The 18878-nt window shown below is 35.0% G+C and overlaps 1 protein-coding gene across 1 annotated transcript in view; it reads left to right on the top strand.

Annotated features, from left to right (window-relative positions):
* The window catches only part of LOC112409109 (centrosomal protein of 85 kDa-like), a gene marked incomplete at its 3' end in the record, with an annotated part of 157824 nt that overhangs the window by 124929 nt on the left and 14017 nt on the right, over window positions 1-18878 (top strand). Inside the window, 1 exon segment of the mRNA XM_024759020.1 lies at window positions 11457-11578. Coding sequence (XP_024614788.1) covers window positions 11457-11578 — 122 coding nt within the window.

Raw genomic sequence — 18878 nt, forward strand, 5'->3', positions numbered from 1 at the left:
GAGAACTATCCAATAACTCGTATATAACTATAACTATATATAACTTATATAACTCTATAACTATCCAATTTATACCCTCTTTATTCCTTATAGTGTAGAACCTGGCTTATAGCAATTCTTAAATATTGGCTGAATGGATGATTGGATGAGTGAGTGAATAAAGGGGGAACTAGGAAAGATTGCAAGGTGGTAGTGAATGAGTGATTCTGCAGAAGTAAGTGTTATAAACAGTTAAAAACTTCTTCTCACTTTTAAAGCTCATCATGGGGGAGGAGGAGAATAATTGGGAGAGATTGGGGATAAGAGTACAGTAACTGAGAAAATAAACTTTCTTGTCATTTAAAGATGATGTAAATATATTTGTAAAGACTGAAGGAAGGTGGAACCATAAGCCTATGCTTCCTGAATGGAGCCTCTAAATTTTTTTTTAACTTTTGTTTTCTTTGCTCATTGGATTCATAATAATTCATGTTACTTTATATACTCTTAATATTGCAAGACCTGCTTTTATTTATGTAATTATTTAGTTTTTATTTTAATAGTGAAAAAAGAAAGCACCTCTAAGATTACCACCTGAACATAAGCTGGGATGTTAATAACTTATACCTAACCACATGGTCTTGCCATGTTCCCCCTATCTTCCCCACCCAAATAAATGATTATTCTGATTCCTGGGTTGATTTCTTTACATTTGTTTTTATAGTTTTGTGGCATTTTAAATTATGTATTCCTTAAAAGTTCTTGTAATTTTACTTAACTCTGTGTAAAGGAAATTATGATGTATAAAAATCTTTTACGCTGAGTATTTAAACTTCAAGTTGTAGTGGTATGTCAGAAGCAAAAGAAGCTTCAAGGTAGACCTTTTTTTTCTCTGGAAACTTTTTGACTAAAAGATAATTTAAGTGGTGACAGAATTAAAGCATTTTAATACTTAAATATATAATACAGCAAAATGTAAGCTGTGAATAAATTTTTGTGATATTTCAAAGACAGGGAGCTTTTTAAGGTTAGACCCCCTAGACTCCCAAGGATTTTACCTAACTCTTAAAGGTTCTGTTCTATTAAAAGTTTGAGAATTACTGCCTTAAAATTTAAAGCTACCTAAAGAGGGATTAGTTGAAAAAAAACATCTAAGAGCAAAAATGATGAGACTAGTAGTCTGAGACTTAGGGGATGGGGAAGCGCCTAAGGTAATAGAGAAGAGAGAATAGGAGTTATTCATCAAGTCGTGGGTAAAAAAGACCAATAATAAAGTAACTTATAAAACTTGAGATCATTTAGGGGAGGTAGATTCGCTTTTAAAATTGACTTGTCAGATACTTGAAGGCTCAAGCATTTTATTTTTTCGTAAGTGCTGAACTTTGGACAGATTCTCTTTCCTTATTAAATATCCCAGTTAGCAATGGGGAAGTTTGACATCAAGAGAAGCCAGTTAGTTTAAGGGAGGGGCTTGTCATGTAGGTTTACACAATTTGGGAGAAATGTACAAAATACACTCTAAGTGATGGAAAGAAATGCTATAGCATGTTCTGTGGCTTTTTAAGGAACTTGTCTATTGGTAAACAAGTAATATACAGGTGAAACATTTAACATTTGGAAGTTAACCACTATTGCAAGATAACACTAGGAGGTCAAGAAAATTCAGGATCGAGAGTCAAATTAGCACATGTAGTAAGAAGCAATATGATTTCTAAGAGAACTGCATATTTTATACAAAAGAAGCTGGCAGAACTGAAGCCAAAATAAGAAGTGGAAAATCTCTCTCTCTCTCTCTCTCTCTCTCTCTCTCTCACACACACACACACACACACACACACACACATACACAACCAATTTAACAACAAAAAACAACCCTCAGATCTCCAGATACTTGCTTCAGAACTCTGTAGACCATGATGCTGTTCCTTTGTTAGGAAGATTCTAATCCACTTCAATGATTTGTAGTCCCACCCCGTCCATTATATTCATCATCTTTGTGCTTGGCATCCCAGCAACTGAACTCCTTGCATTCCCAATCTTTATGGTGGCATCATTATATATTTTGTCATCCCAAATGGAAATTTGAGACTCATCCTTCTTTCTGTCTTCTCCCAGACTCTGGTCCACTAAGAAATCAAATGCAGATCGCCAGTTAGAAATCTGTGTTCCCAGAGCCTCATCAGCTCTCCTCTGAACTTTTACATATACCTTCTGTCTTGAGCCTCTCCTCTTCTTTACCCTGATATCCAAGTTGCCTTCCCAAGGGTAAATTTGGTTCTCACATGCTGAGAATTTTTCTTTATTATCACCATGTCCCTCAAGATTAAAAACCCAAAATTTCCAGCACTGCATACAGAGGTTTTTCCTAATCTGGTGTTGTCATCTATTCCCACCATATTTGACAACTCTGCCATTTGTGTGTGTTATTTCTTCTATCTGGAATCTATTCCTTACTTTCTTGTTCCTTTGGAATGCCTTTATTATTGAAAAATAGGTAGGGAGAAGCCTGTTTTGTTTGTTCTTAATTTTTAATTGCATAAGTAATTAAGTGAATATCTCTTAGCAATTCAGGAAACTCAGATAAAGCAGAAGTTAGAGAGGGACTTTATACATTTTGTAGGTATTTTTTCTTTACCATAAATTTCATGAATAGGGACTGATTTATTTTTTCTTTACTCCTCACACTGCTAATCCCTTGGAAGTTAAGGTTAATGGATACTTTGAATGTTACTTTGCCATTACAAGTGAGCTTGTAAAAGGATAAGTTAAAGGAAGGTATAGAATACAAATGCAACTGACCAACTGACCCTTGAATTTTCAGCATAGATGCATTCTTGAAAAGGTTATGTAAAATGGATTTTGATATGTAAAATTCATGTTTATCTTATAAAGCAAGCGATGTTCCAGTGGAAAAGATTAATAAGCCCAACTTTCTAATATGCAGACATTGTAACTTTTTATCAGCAGTTTAATGTGCTGCGAGTTGTACATTGTTTTGCTCTATCTCAGTAATCTGTACTTCCTCCTTAACCCATCTCCAAATTAAAAGCTTATATAGCACAGCAAAAGGATGTGAACATATCATCATTTGGGGTTTTCATTTGCCCTTGAGTTGGTCAAAGGTGGTGAGTAGGTTCCAGGAGCAGCCCTTAGCATTAAGATCAAGAGCATACTTTTGGCAAAGTTTATCAGGCTGCCCTGTTAATGTATTCATTTTTATAGGTTTATTGCTTAGTTAGGGCCATGGATAGCTGAAGAGTTGATTGTTGACTCCAGCATAATATGTTGATTTTTAAAATCTAACTTAAAAACATAAAATATCTAAAAATTCAGTATTTGGATCATTATGAATCTGTGTGCTGACTGTTTGAGAATCAGAAAATGCTCTTGAGACTTTACACCTACAAAATAGAAACACAGTATGGTCACTGAAGACTTTTCTTTCAAATGTATCTCTAAAATGCAAACTAAAATTAAATTAATTATGTAGATTATTCAGAGGTTTCCTGGGTCTGAAAGAAATGAGGCTGAATCTCAAGAGCTGGAAAGCATGATTTTTATTCAAATGTAAGTTTGTGGATTGATCTTTGAACTGTAATCTTTAGAGTGTGTACATTTCTTTTTATTATGTATATCATTGCTATAAAAATGATAGTAGAGATTTTTAAGTAATGGTAATTTCAGGGATGGTAGACTTTTGTAGACTGTAAATTTTTAGATTGCTTAATATTTAGCAAATATTGTCAGGTTCTGTGCTGAGTACCAGGAGTTATAAAAGAATAAGGCCAAGTTTATCGTGATGCAGACTAAAGTGGGAAAGGAACCACTGCCGTAAGTACTGTCATAAGTACTGTCACTCTAATTACAATACCTGTCTGTGCTGTTCAAAATAATTTTGGATTGTTTTGAAGGCTGAGAAATATACTTGAGGGATTGTTGTTAGTCATTGTCTTTTTGTTGACTGTGTGCTATGGGCTAGGGATGAACTAGACTCTGGGCATTACAAAAAAGAAAATCTCTTAACATTTCTGGTGCTTATACTTTTTAGCAAAATATGTAAAGGGATGTTTAAATTGAACAGCAATCAAGTTGCCCCTCTAAACTCCTCTCAACAATTTTACCCTGAGATTACCCATTGTTGACTCTTGAAATATTTTTTTAAAAAACAGTAATTTTAACATATGGAAGAATAAAGTATTTAATGGCCCATACTTACACTGTCCGAAAAGAAGTAAGTAGTACACATATGGTACGCAAAGTCAGTTAATCCCAACTGATATAAAGTAAAAGCCTCCTCCCTCTCTGCTCACAAAATAACCATCATTAATAATTCATTTTGTATACTTTGAGAAAAATCCTTTCATACATTTTAAAAATAATGTAGGCAGTGCTTTGGTCCTCAAACACATGTATTATTATATATTTTTCTTTTATCTCTCAATAGTACAATATGATAAAAAACTTGATAAAACATATTTTGGTAATCTGCTTTTAAAAATAAGTGAAATATGTTAGCGCTTATGCTACAGCTCCATTTTCGTAGAATCTGGTTCTGTAGTCTGGTACATTTGTTATCCTTAAGTAATTATACAAAACCTTTGGAAAATGCTATGTTCTCTATTTGTTTATAAGTAAAATCCATGATTAAATTTGAAGACTTAAGCACACACCCCCCACCCCCAATCTTCTAATTGATTTCTTAGGGAAAATGATTTGTTCCTCAATCTTGGATATATCATTTACCCGCTTCACTTTTGCGTTATAACTGTAATGAGATCATGTTTCATGCATAGATCATTCCTTTGTTGGCATTTTTAGAAAACATGCTCATGCTAACACAGATTAGACATAAACCAGATTGATTTTTGAGAGGAAAAATGTCCCGTCCTCCAAAAGAAAATAGTTACATTAATAGTGACTTAGTTGTTTAGCATGGTGGAAATCACTAATATGTTTAGGGTTCTCTTTATTTTCATGTACATGTATTTTTAAGATATAAAATGTAGTTATATATTCCTCTCATCAGTTTCTTTTTATCATTTTTTAGGGTCTTTTACCCTTGAAGTAACTTGATATATTTGCATTGTTATTTCAGTAAAGCATATTAGGATGGCAAGAATAGCATTATAGAGTTAGTTATAAAGACAAATTGAAGAACTAATGAGATCATTAAAAACTCAGTTCCTTCTTTAATTTAAGTTTCAAGAGTTAAGATGCATACTTCTTTTTATAATTAGTCACTGATGAAGAGGTTATGGATAGAATTTTTTTATATGATTTGTTTTTATTTTGTTAGAGAAATATGTAGTAATACATTCCATAAATAATTACATGGGCTTAGTTAAGATACAGATTATTTTTATTAAATGCACATTCCTTTAGTAATAATATAATATGTAAGATACAGATTTTATTTTAATGACAGTTCTTTCAGTAATCATATAGTCTGTGTTTTTCCTTCTCATTGAATAAAAACTCTAAACTCTGTGTAATTTATTTTCATCTTCATTATTGAGCTTTGTGAACTTACTTCTGGGTGAGGAGTCCTGATCCTTTTACCAAAAAGCACTCACAGAGTATCTCTTCAGATAGACTATTCCAGGAAAGAGAGGAAGATCTGCTGTGTTATTTGACATGTTGTGAGTGATGAATGAGCTAAGGAACAAAAGCAAATGAAAGAGAGATAACAAACTTGAAGAACTGCAGAGGCTGTATTCTAGTTAAGTGTGGCAGCACTAGATTATCTAAATTTAACAGTATTTGTCCAGGCTGAAGCCAAAGAATTTGGAACTATTTTCAGATGCAGATAGTGAGCTTATTTTAGAAGCATGTTTGACCATTACATGACATACTTTGGCAACTTTTCATGGCATCTGGGTCTCATCTAAATAGATATATTTGGGATTGTTGTAGATGCTTGTTTTCCCTATTCAGTTATGAGAGTGGAATTTGCTGTTTACAATAAGGTGCCAATATATGTGTTATATCTCTGGGTGGTTGGGCTCTAGATGCAGAAGAGTTATGCTAGTCTACTGGCTAGACTATTTGGCTAGTCTACTGTTTTCTCCTCTAAACCACCATTGCAACAATTGTATCTTACGTATTTTTAGGTAAAACATCTAAATGAGGAGTTCCCTTCCCTCCCTGAGTTTGGTAACTACCAAATATGTATAAAAAATGTTTACTTGTAAAAGTTGTCCTTGTTTTGCTGTACAGATTTTGAAATATTCATTACTTTGATGATGTCCTTTCTGTTCCGTGCTTGAAGTTAGCTCACAGTTATATGCCTTGATAATTATCTTTTAGACTTCATGTTCATGTCTAGTTACAGTTTTATTATTCACAAGCTATAAATATAAATTATATATTCATATGTTTAAATTATATTCTCCTTGATTACTTATATTGGTTACGGTCAAGTAGAAACATGACTGATGACTTGAAATTCTGCCACAAAATGGTATTCCTCTCATGACCAGTTATGATTTTATTGAATAGAAATTCTTAATTGCTTTCTAACTACTTGGGATAAAAATGTGTTACTAATGGTTATGGGGAGAGGTTATTTGAATATGAAATACTTTCTTCTTTTTCATATTTGGAAGCAGCATTGTCCCATCTTAAGAGAAGGCTTCTTTGTTCTTCTTAAGTATTGACAACTCTTAAGAACCAGCTTGTAATTGTTATAGGGGAGGACAAATAATTTTCCCTCTACCATTCTTAGTTCTTAGCTGAGACCACTGTAATAAAAGATAAATTACAAGAAAAAAACAAATAGAAGTTTATTAACCTATGTACCTTGTGTACGAAAATGAGGAACTCAGAGAGGTGGCTTTAGAATTCATGATTAAATACCACTCAATTCAGGAAAAGCAGAGGAGGGATGCAGGCCTCTCAGGGGAGAATAGACAATTTTTAGGAGAGTTGAATAGGCCCTTAGAAGAATAGATAGGAAAGATGATAACCTCCTGTGGGAAAGTTTGTCTGGGTGCAATGTCTGCTTCTAGTCTCCTTTCCTGTGATAAGAGTCAATCCTCCCAGATTGATGAAACTCCCAGGGAGGGGATTTATGACAGTTGAGTTCCTTTGGGAGGATCTGTCTTTAGGCAGAGAGTGGAGTTCAGAAAAAGCCTCTCCCTGCATTTGCTCGTTTTCAAGTGCCTACAGCTCAAAATAATTAATATGTCATTAATTATGGTGGCGTGTCCTGAACTCCTACAGTCGTATTTTGAGGTAGCCTATTGTGCTACCCTTCATTTCCAACTCTGTTTTTGCATTCTTTTTTTTTTTTTTTTTTTTTGCGGTACGCGGGCCTCTCACTGTTGTGGCCTCTCCCGTTGCAGAGCACAGGCTCCGGACGCGCAGGCTCAGCGGCCATGGCTCACGGGCCCAGCCACTCCGCGGCATGTGGGATCTTCCCGGACCGGGGCACGAACCCACGTCCCCTGCATCGGCAGGCGGACTCTCAACCACTGTGCCACCAGGGAAGCCCTGTTTTTGCATTCTTGGTGTACAGTATTTACTTCATCTGGTCATTTATCTCTCAATTATTTGCCTATGTAGGATAGCACCGTAGCGATGAATAGATAGGAAATTATAGCCGAGATAGTGCATTGTATCATCTACAGAGCATCTTTGAGTACTTACATATTCTCCCCCAGCAGGCAAGGCCTTCATTTCCCCTCAGTCCTACTTTGAGGTAGAGAGAAAAATAAAGTCTAGCCCCATGGTTAGTATATATTTTGTTTTTGTTGAGTTAGTATTGCATTTTGTGGATGTGGCACAGTTTGTTTATCCATTTATCAGTTAATGGTTTGTTTCCAGTTTTGGGTGATTAAACATTTGCCTTCAGGATTTTGTAGACATACGTTTTCACTTCTTTTGATTAGATACCAAATTCAATTCCCCATTTAATCAGCTTTGCCCCTTCAGAAGTTAGTTGACCAAATGAAATAAGTCAGAGAAAGAAAAATACTGTATGATGTCACTTGTATGTGGCATCTAAAAATGCCAAACTCATAGAAACAGAAACTAGAATGGTGGTTACCAGAGGGTAGGGGGTAGGGAAATGGGGATGTTGGTCAGAGGATACAAACTTCCAATTTGCTACAAATTGTAATAAAAATAAAATTTCATCAGTTGTTTCTTTTCTGTATATCTTTAGTAGTACAGCATTGTTTATATAGTATGCAAAATCATAAAGGTACAGTAGCTGCCTTGCTATTTGAGATGTCACAATATAATTTTAATAACTCTTGCTAGGTAATTCAAATTGTGTTCTGTAACTTCATTTAGTATAGCATGCCCTATGGCCTCATTACAAAAGCCTTAAAAGGTAACATGTTTCCATAATTGTCATTTTCAGTGATAGGTAGATATAAACAGGTTTTTAAAATTACGTGTAACTCCACCTGCAGCATTAGGTTGTGTGTCAGGATTCATTCTCCTTTTTAAACTACTTCTATGAATCAGGATTAAAGTTTCGTAGGAAGACTGCCGTGCTGCTGATTTGGTAATTGTTTATTGCGTCTTAATTACAGAGAAAGGCTTCCTTTCCTTTATTCCTGTTTGCTCAATTTTATGGGTCAATTTTTGTTTTCTAAAGGGTTTAGGTTAAGGGAACTACAAATCAGAAGAATAAAGTTTCATGTTTTGTTTTATGTATATTCACTGGATGTATCTGGCAAGTACTTCAGCATTCCATCCTGTCGGTGACTCAGGTGCTATAAACCAAGTAGTACTGTTGTTTGCTTTTGTCTTGCAGATCTACTTTTTTCTTCTCTTTATTCCCTCTTTCTTGATGCCAGGAAGTTTTATAAAACAAGAAAAGGCTTTTCCTTAAGTTGTCAGCCATGGGAAAAATTTTAGCAGATTATTGGTGGAAGAATAGAATAGTTAATGTCTTCTTGAAAAGATCATCATCTATTGTCTAGGCACTTGTCTTATTGAAATAGGTACAAGATATATAAGGTAAAGCATAGCTTAAAATATTATGGTATAGGTCATTCCTGATTTGTGGTAATCAGCAGTGGAGGAACCTTTTATAAAGTTTTGGAAGAGGATACCATAGATCCTCAAGCTATCTTAGAAGTTTTTTGTTAGGCATGGTAACAATATACAAAAACCAATATTTAAAATATCTGTAACCTGTTATCAGGATATTAATATATAATTCAATATATAAATAAAATATATATTCACTTTTATTCTACAAATAAATTAAATATTTAGTATTATAAATTATAGCACAAATGGTTCACCATATTATTCTGATAATTTCCACATCTTATGTTGAGTTTTGGAATTATTGATATGGTCTTTTGTCTTACTTAGTTTTTACCAGTTTTAATGAATTCCTGTTTGAGCTACAGTTTGACAAAGTAAATTTCATGAAATGAGTACCTATTAAACTGATAGTCATTAAGTAACATGGAGTTGCAATAAGCACAGACTTTCTCTTAATATCAACAATATTGTTTATAGTGCTTAATCTTCTCTTGGTTTTTAAGAGCAGTTACTTTCAAACATATTTTCCAGTTCCTGTAATGCTATGAAATTTGAAATACCTCTTAGTCAACTGGGCCATAGTAGAAAGAGTGAGACAGTGTGGTGCTCTTTTGTTGGGCTGCCTATATTTGAATCCTAGCTCTGCCAACTAAATATAAGCTGGTAGGTAGTGTTGGGGTGGGGGAATTTTGAGGGGCTGACTAGCAGAAACCAACCAATCAGGAAGGATGCCCTAAGTAGTATCTCGAGGGCCCCTTTTTATGCCAGGAAGTAACTCTTTATTTGTTGGATGATGGAAAGTTCTCAGGATTGGATTTGGGCAGCAGCTAGTGTTCAACCACAGTGAAAGTACTTCAGTACTGCTACAACTTATATATCTGTACTGGTGCATACTGGCCCAGTATCAGCCTGAGCTGTATGTTGGGCAAGAGAAAGAGTGAAATTCAAAGACCAGATCTCTGACTAACCTGTCTCTATAACCCTATGTGTCACTTAGACTCCAAATATGTGACCATCTGACAAAGTTATATACCCTGTTATCTAGTTTCTACGCTTCTTAATCTGATCGCCTTGTGCTGTCTTTGTGCTGCCTGAAACATCCTGTCCTAGTATTACTTGACAATCATCTTAATTTAAAGGTTTAACCTAGGACTAGTTGATGTCACCCAGTTAGTGGTTTATTCAGAAGTAGGTCTTGTCAGTAGCATCTTTGGAAAACAAAGGATAAAAAATATTGCTGCACATTTGATTCTCCTAAAGTTGCTTTGTGGTGTTTATATAGCATCTCTTAGCTTGCCAAGGAATTTATTTTCCTATTTGATTTACCAGTTGTATTGGAAATTCACTAGTTTCCTAGAGCTACCATAACAAAGGACACAAACAAGGTAGCTTAAACAACAGATATTTATTGTCTCACAGTGCTGGAGGTTAGAAGTCCAAAATCAAGGTGTCAGCAAAGTTAGTTCCTTCTGAGGGCTGTGAAGAAAAATCTGTTTCAGGCCTGTTTCTAGTGGTTTTCTAGCAATCTTGTTGTGTTCCTTTGCTTGTAGATGTATCACTCCAATCTCTTGTTTTCATCTTCACATGGTGTTCTCTCTGTATCTCTTTACATAGTCTTCTGTGTGCATGTCTGCGTTCAGATTTCCCCTTTTACATCAGTCTCATGACTTCATCTTGACTATATCTGTGAAGTCCCTATTTCCAAATGAGGCTACATTCTGAGGTATTAGGGGTCAGGACTTCAACATCTTTTTGAAGGGACACAGTTCAACCAGTACCACTAGTATTAAAATTTTGATTTTGTCTCAATGATAGAAATTTGAGGATATCTGCTGTATTGGGTTTTGTTTTTATTTGTTTTAAATATCTTAAATTTTTCTTAAAGTCTAAATCGAATTTTTTCTAAATGATATAATAAACACTGGAGACCAGTAATCATCTAGATTATCTGCTTAATAGTCATTTTCTATGGATATATTTACTACTTTGTGAAAATATTTTAGCTTTTGGAATTTCAGTGTAATTAAAGGTTGATGTGATGAATGACAATTTGAAGTCTGAATGCTACAGATACTATTTTTATTCCCTTGTGGAAACCCTTCTGGTGATGCTTGTACAGTCTAGCCTTGGTATGTTCTTTTATTGTACTCCTTCCTTAGGCAATGATTAATTTCTTATTTCCAGAAAGCTTCCACAAGATAATAAGAACAGGATCTTACATATAGTATTATAATAATTGTTCTCTTGTCACCAATTCTTCCTTAGATTTGTACATTTACTTTAGAACTTCCTTGAAATTCTTCAAGTTATGCTGTATTCACAGGTGTGATTTAAGATGGTTTTTTAAAAAAAATCAAATGGACAGTTCTCTATTTTTTTAAAATGAAAATCACTGGGAAAATACAAGGTGACATATAAATATTCCCTTTAGCCACTTTTAGTATACTAATAGTGTAAACATGTTTGTGCAGGTTTTGACTGGATCATCTCGTCAAAGTTATTCACCTCCTGGCTATCAAGATTTCAATAAGTGGGAATCAGTGCTGAAAATAAAAGAAGGACTACTAAGGCAGAAAGAAATTGTAATTGATCGGTGAGTCATTTTTTTTTAATTACTAAATATTTCAGGCATGCAGAAATGTAGATTAATAAAACAAATATCTTTGTACCCACTGCTTAGAGTTTAAGAAATAGAACCTTACAAGTACACTGATGTCTCATGTCTGTCCATCCCCAATCCCAGTACTTTTAAGAACCACTATCAGAACTGAGGGTCAGTTGGTTTATCTGCCTATCTATCTATGTATCTATGTATCTATCTATCTGTGTCTGTTTTCTACCATCTTCTCATTTACATTAGGGTAACTCATTATTTGGAAACTCCTCTCCATCTCTTTTGTACATGTAACAAGTTAGCTGCAATGCTGATGAACTATCAAAGCTAGTGTCTTTGTGTTTTATACTTGGAAACTATCAAATTGGAAAGCTACTTTAAAGTGGTAGCTTCCTTTAACTAATGTATGTTAGATCTGATAGCACAGAAAGCATGAAAATCATGAATGTTTAAAGTTAAATGACGTACAGATAAGAATTTTGAAAATTTTGGGAGACATTTCCAAAATTTTGCCTATTTCAGTACCAAAGCTCTGAAAACAAATTTCTTTAAACTTAATAGTCTCCTGATTATTCTCAGCAAAAAACCTTAATATTACTTAATTATTTATGATCTATATTGGTTCTATATCATTTATGTATACTTTTGGGATAGTTAAACATGTTGCATATCATGGTAATTGGGAAATAGTTTGAGGAGGCATTTTTTCTTAATCAGTGCTAGTTACTACTTATTTTCATGTGCTTATATGGGATAAAGTAGTAGATATTTTAGCCTTAAAATTAAATCCTAATTCAAATCTTTAAATATATTTAATAGTTGAAATTTCAAAAGATTTTGCTTAGAAACTTAGCAGTGTTAAAGCAAGATCTGCTGGGAAGTAAACTAGAGCATAGATATCTGGGCTTCCTTATTCTCCACATCTTGAACAGAGCCTGGCATGTAGTACATGTACTTAGTGCTTGATACTTCCATGTTTGATAAATGAATGAAGATTGTAAGAGATAGTTATAATTGATTTTATGAAAAGGCTATTTTAAAATATTAGATACTTCTAGTACAAGTGAATTTTATGTATAAATAATTATAGACCCTGTTGGATATATATTTTGAACACTTAAATAATTTAACTCATTGTATAGACTTGAAATTAATACCGTTTTTAAACACACCAAAATTCAGACTTTCATTAATATGAATAGACTTGCCCTCAATCAGAATCACTCAGCTTTTATTATTTTTTAAACACCATTATACCATTCTATTGGGTATAAGTTAATAAGTGTCTTAGTTCATTTGGGCTGCTATAATAAAATACCATAGACTGGGTAGCTTATAGACAACAAATATTTATTTTTCCCACTTCTGGAGTCTGGGAAGTCCCAAGGCACCGGCAGATTCAATGTCTGGTGAGAGCCAACCTCCTGATTCATAGATGGCCGTCTTCTTGCTGTAACCTCCCATGATGAAAGGGGCAAGGGAGCTCTCTGGAGCTTCTTTTGTAATGGTACTAATTGCATTCATGAGGATTCTGTCCTCATGACCTAGTCACCTCCCAAAGGCCCTCTACCCCCTATACCACACATTGGGCATTAGGATTTAATGTGTGAATTTGGGGGAGGTGGTGTATGTCACAACATTCAGTCTATGGCAGTAAGAAATGCAGATAATTATTGATGTAATCTATTAAAATATATTTATATTTGTCAATTCTGTATATATAGAAGGATACTAAGGAAATAATCCAAAATCGTTCAAGTTGCTCAGTTGGCCAATTCTGTTATTTAATTAAAAAAATTTTTTTTATTGAAGTGTAGTTGATTTACAATGTTGTGTTAGTTTCAGGTATGCAGCAAAGTGATTCAGTTTTATATATATACTTTTTCAGATTCTTTTTCCATATAGGTTATTATAAAATATTGACTATAGTTCTCTGTGCTATACAGTAGGTTCTTGTTGTTTATCTATTTTATATATAGTAGTGTGTGTATTTACTCCCAAGTTTCTAATTTATCCCTTTCCCCCATCTTTCCCCTTTGGTAGCCATAAGTTTGTTTTCTATGTCTGTGAGTCTCTTTCTGTTTTGTAAATAAGTTCATTTGTATTATTTTTTTTAGATTCCACATGTAAGTGATATATTATATTTGTCTTTGTCTGACTTACTTCACTTCGTATAATAATCTCTAGGTCCATCCATGTTGCTGCAGGTGTCATTATTTCATTCTTTTTTATGGCTGAGTAATATTCCATGGTATATATGTACCATAGCTTGTTTATCCATTCATCTGTCGATGGGCATTTAGGTTGTTTCCGTGTCTTGGCTGTTGTAAATAGTGCTGCAGTGAACATCAGGGTGCATGTGTCTTTTCAGGTTATGGTTTTCTCTGGATATATACCCAGGATAGGATTGCAGGATCATATGGTAGCTCTCTATTTTTAGTTTTTTAAGGAACCTTCATACTGTTATCCATGGTGGCTGTACCAATTTACATGCCCACCAACAGTGTAGGAGGGTTCCCTTTTCTCCACACCCTTTCCAGCATTTATTATTTGTAGACTTTTTGTTAATGGCCATTCTGACTGGTGTGAGGTGGTATCTCATTGTAGTTTTGATTTGCATTTCTCTAATGATTAGCAGCGTTGAGCATCTTTTCATGTATCTTTTGGCCATCTGTATGTCTTCTTTGGAGAATTGTCTATTTAGGTCTTCTGCCCATTTTTGGCCGATTCTTTATCTAGTCTCATTTATGGATCTTTGGTAGCCACATTGTCAAGTAGGAGTTGGCTGGCCTAGGCTGGCCTCATCTGGATGGTCTTTATGCTCCATGGGGGTCTGTCATCCTCCAGTATGCTAACCACGGTTTGTTCATAGGGTGAAGTTCAAAGAGAAAATGAAGCACATACGTTCTCTTGGAGCTTAGGCTCCGAACCGGCACAAAGTCCCTATGGAGAATCTCTGTACCCTTAGTTTAATTTCTCTGTGAACCTAAAACTGCTCTAAAAAATAAAGTCTGCTTAAAAAAAAAAAAATCACTTCCGCTATGTTCTTATTGGTCACAAGGCCAGGAGACTTCACCTGTGGACAGTAGGAACAGCAAAATCCCATCATAAAGGAGTATGAGTAATACAGGGAAGGGAATACTTGTGGATGTTTTTGTAAACAATCTACCACACCCAGTGTCTTAAATAATCTTTGATATTTTACATGCTTATTATAAAGTTTTTGATGATTAATGCATTTGATATTATATAAAACAGAGGAAGAAAAAGTAGCAACTCCTGTTTCTAAAGCAACATGACCAGAATTTAAAAGTAAAAATGTTCGGGCTTCCCTGGTGGCGCAGTGGTTGGGAGTCCACCTGCTGATGCAGGGGACACGGGTTCGTGCCCCGGTCCGGGAAGATCCCACATGCCACGGAGCGGCTGGGCCCGTGAGCCATGGCCACTGGGCCTGCGCGTCCGGAGCCTGTACTCCACAACGGGAGAGGCCACAGCAGTGAGAGGCCCGCGTACCGCAAAAAAAAAAAAAAAAAGTAAAAATGTTCATATATAAAGATCTTTATAACACATATAGTGATGAAAATTAGAACAAAATTATAGTATATCTTTTTTCCAGGAACCAGATTAGACTAATGGCCTTTAAAACGGTGATAACACATGTAGAGACTATTTCAGAGACAGAATTGACAGGATTTAGTTTCTTCCTGGATGGAACTGAGAGTAAAGATGCTGAACTTTTCTACTTTGGAATACAGTGTGGGTGATGATACCTTTTAAGTCACTTAACTAAAAATTGTATGCTGGATATTATTCCTGAAAATATCAAGTTATTCATGATTGCATGAGAAAAACGTGGGTTTTTTTGTTTTTTTTTTTTTTTTGCAATTAGGTCAAAACAGATCAAATGTTAAGGAAAAATAACTGCTATAGAAACTGTTCTTCTTATGGTTACCAGTGGGGAAGGGTCGGGTGGGGGGAGGGATAGATGGGGAGTTTGGGATTGACATGTACACACTGCTATATTTAAAATAGATAACCAACAAGGACCTACTGTATAGCACAGGTAATTCTGCTCAGTATTCTGTAATAACCTAAATGGAAAAAGAATTTGAAAATGAATAGATACATGTATATGTATAACTGAATCACTTTGCTGTACACCTGAAACTAACATAACATTGTTAATCAACTATATACTCCAATATAAAGTAAAAAAAATTTTTTAATTAAAAAGAAAAAGAAACTTCTTAAATGTTCCCCATCTTGTGAGAAAAAGCAAATAGGTTAATTTCAAAAACAACTCAGAAAAAAAAGGAAGAAACCTGGTTTCTAATGCTTTATATTTGACACTAACCATTTAGATAATTCTGAATAGGGTACTTGACCTTTTGCATATTGATCTTCTCATCTGCCTGGGTACAAGGAGTTTCACCACTTAAGCAAAAAATGAGGTTTTTGAAGATCACTCTTCTAGGCAACTCTCCTCTCCCACCTAGTTGTACAGCATGAGGATTAAATGAATAAATGTATGTAAAAATTACTAATACTGTCTGATGCATAGTGGCCATCAGCAAATAGTAGCCACGTTATACATGTTTTATATATGTAATAGTTATGTTTACGTGCTTGTCTTTCCTCAGTCGACTTTGATCTCTTCACAGAAGAGACAGTTTCATGTACATTTTATTACTCATAGTAGGTACTCACTAAATATTCATGCAGAGGAAATAGCCTCATTTTAATGAAAAAGAGGTTAAGGTTGTTGGTTAACCTATGCTGTTGCTGATACTAGTAGTTCATATGATGGTTTACATTTAGAAATTGCATAGCTTGTGCCGCTGAATTGAACAGATAAAATACAGGGGTAAGTCAGTGCACTGGAGCCAGATTCAGAGAGGAAACCCTATACCCTCTGTGGTGACAGCTGAGTTAATGCTATTAGTAAATGATACTGGCAGTATAGAGGACAATTCTCATTTTGTCATTACTTGCAATTTACAATATAGTATCTACAAATCTTCTTAAGATCTTGCCCAACAATAGAGAATCTGACTAGCCATTGTTTCTGGTTCTTGGAAAGGAGACTGTAAATCTTTAGAATGTCTTTTTTATTCATGAGCCCTGGAACACACCTGCATTTATGCTAATGAGGTGATTCTTGGGCCCTGGATAGCAGCTTCAGCTATTTACCATAGAGACCAACCCTGTGATCAGAGGGTTGGGACTTTTGAGCCAGTCCAACCTCCAGGGAGAGGAGGAGGCTGGAGATTGAGTTCAGTGATTTAATCAGTCTTGCCCACACAGTGAAGTTCTATAATAAAAACTCTGGGAACTCCCCAGATTTGTAGCCATTTGGTTAGAAGTGTGGATGGCCTGGGGATCCCACTTGAGTCTGGCATCTGAAGTGAGGCTTTCTTGTTGGGGATCATGCCCTTAAAGCTGTGGAGTCTGATGCTAACTTAAGGTGTTTAGTGTCAGAATCAAATTTCACACAGTGTAGCAGTTGGCCTTGAAACAAAATAGATTCAGAAATTGATTTTATAAAGCTATATACCTAGGTGTAAACAACCAAAATAGATAGAAACAAACTATTGAAACTATTTAAATACTCAGATAAGCTGATAAAAATAACCAAATCTTACTTCGACACTTGTGATGGAGAATAAATATGACTCTTGCATTATGGAGTCCGTCTCAAAGTAAAAGATGTTCTGCAAATTGCTATGAGCAAACTGTCATATGTTAATTGATCATATCTGTGAAGTTGGAATTTTAATAACTTTTAATAACCATGATATGTACACTTAGGCCTTGCTTTAGAAATATGATAAGTCCTAGCTTCTAAAGCAGATGAGTTAGAAGGACATTTAATATGAATTCCATTAAAAAAAAATCCACACTATACCAAAGAATCCACCACTGATTTTAAAAGTTTACCTAGCAAAATTATAATGTGATTTTACTTCCACATGTAATTAAATGAGAGACATATACATTGCTGAAGGCTCAAATGATAGTCAGCATTTTTTAGTAATAAAATATTTTTAAATTAAGGTATGGACTTTTTTTTTTAGACATACTATTATGCAATAGATTACAGTATAATGTAATTATAACTTTTATAGGCACTGGGAAACCAAAAAATTCGTGTGACTGGCTTTCTTGCAATATTCAGTTTATTGCCACGGTCTGGAACCAAACCTGCAATATCTCCAAGGTCTGCCTTTAAATGTAAAAGCATCCTTTTAATATACTTTGGGAGTATTTTCAGGCTATACTCCCTTAACACATTTACCGTTCTTCCTCTGACTACTCTTAGGATTTTCTCTTTATCACTGATTTTAAGTCATTTGATTAGGATGTTCCTTGGTTTACTTTTCTTTTTGTTATTTGTGCTTTGGGTTCTTTGGTCTTCTTGGATCTGTGGGTGTGTCATTCTCAGCAGATTTGGAAAAAATTTGGCCAGTTTTCTACAGATACTTTTTCTTGCTCATTCCTCCTCCCCTCCCCTCCCCTATAGGGATTCTAATTACACATATATTTGGCCTTTTAAAGAAATCCACAACTCATTGATTCTCTGAGTTTTTGTTTTGTTTGTTTTGTTTCATTTATTTGTCTTTTTTTTCTGTTTCTTTTTGGATCATTTCTGTTGATATGTCTTCAAATTCCCTAATCTTTTCTTATGCAAATTCTAGTCTGCCCTAATCCCATTCAGGATAATATTTATGTCTTCCATGTCTCTGCTTAACATATTATGTCTTTCTTCTAGTTTCTTGAACATATGAAAATAGTTACAATAATTGATTTCGTGTCCTTCACTATTAATTCTGTCATTTGTGTCAGTTCTAGCTCACTTTCAGTTGATTGGCTGTTCACCTTATTGTGGGTCATATTTCCCTGCTTCTTTGAGATGCCAGGCATTATGAATTTTAACTTGTTTTGGATGTTACATATTTTTGTATTCTTTATTTATTTATTTTGTTTATTTTTATTTTTGGCTGCGTTGGGTCTTGTTGCTGCACGTGGGGCTTTCTCTGGTGGTAGCGAGCGGCGGCTACTCTTTGTTGCAGTGCACGGGCTTCTCATTGCGGTGGCTTCTCTTGTTGTGGAGCATGGGCTCTAGGTATACGGGCTTCAGTAGTTGCGGCACTCGGGCTCAGTGGTTGTGGCGTGCAGGCTGTAGAGCACAGCTTCCGTAGTTGTGACGCATGGGCTTAGTTGCTCCGCGGCATGTGAGATCTTCCTGGACCAGGGCTCGAACCCGTGTCCCCTGCATTGG

Source organism: Neophocaena asiaeorientalis, unplaced genomic scaffold, assembly GCF_003031525.2.
Source record: "Neophocaena asiaeorientalis asiaeorientalis breed wild unplaced genomic scaffold, Neophocaena_asiaeorientalis_V1.1 scaffold5, whole genome shotgun sequence".
Taxonomy (NCBI): Eukaryota; Metazoa; Chordata; class Mammalia; order Artiodactyla; family Phocoenidae; genus Neophocaena; species Neophocaena asiaeorientalis.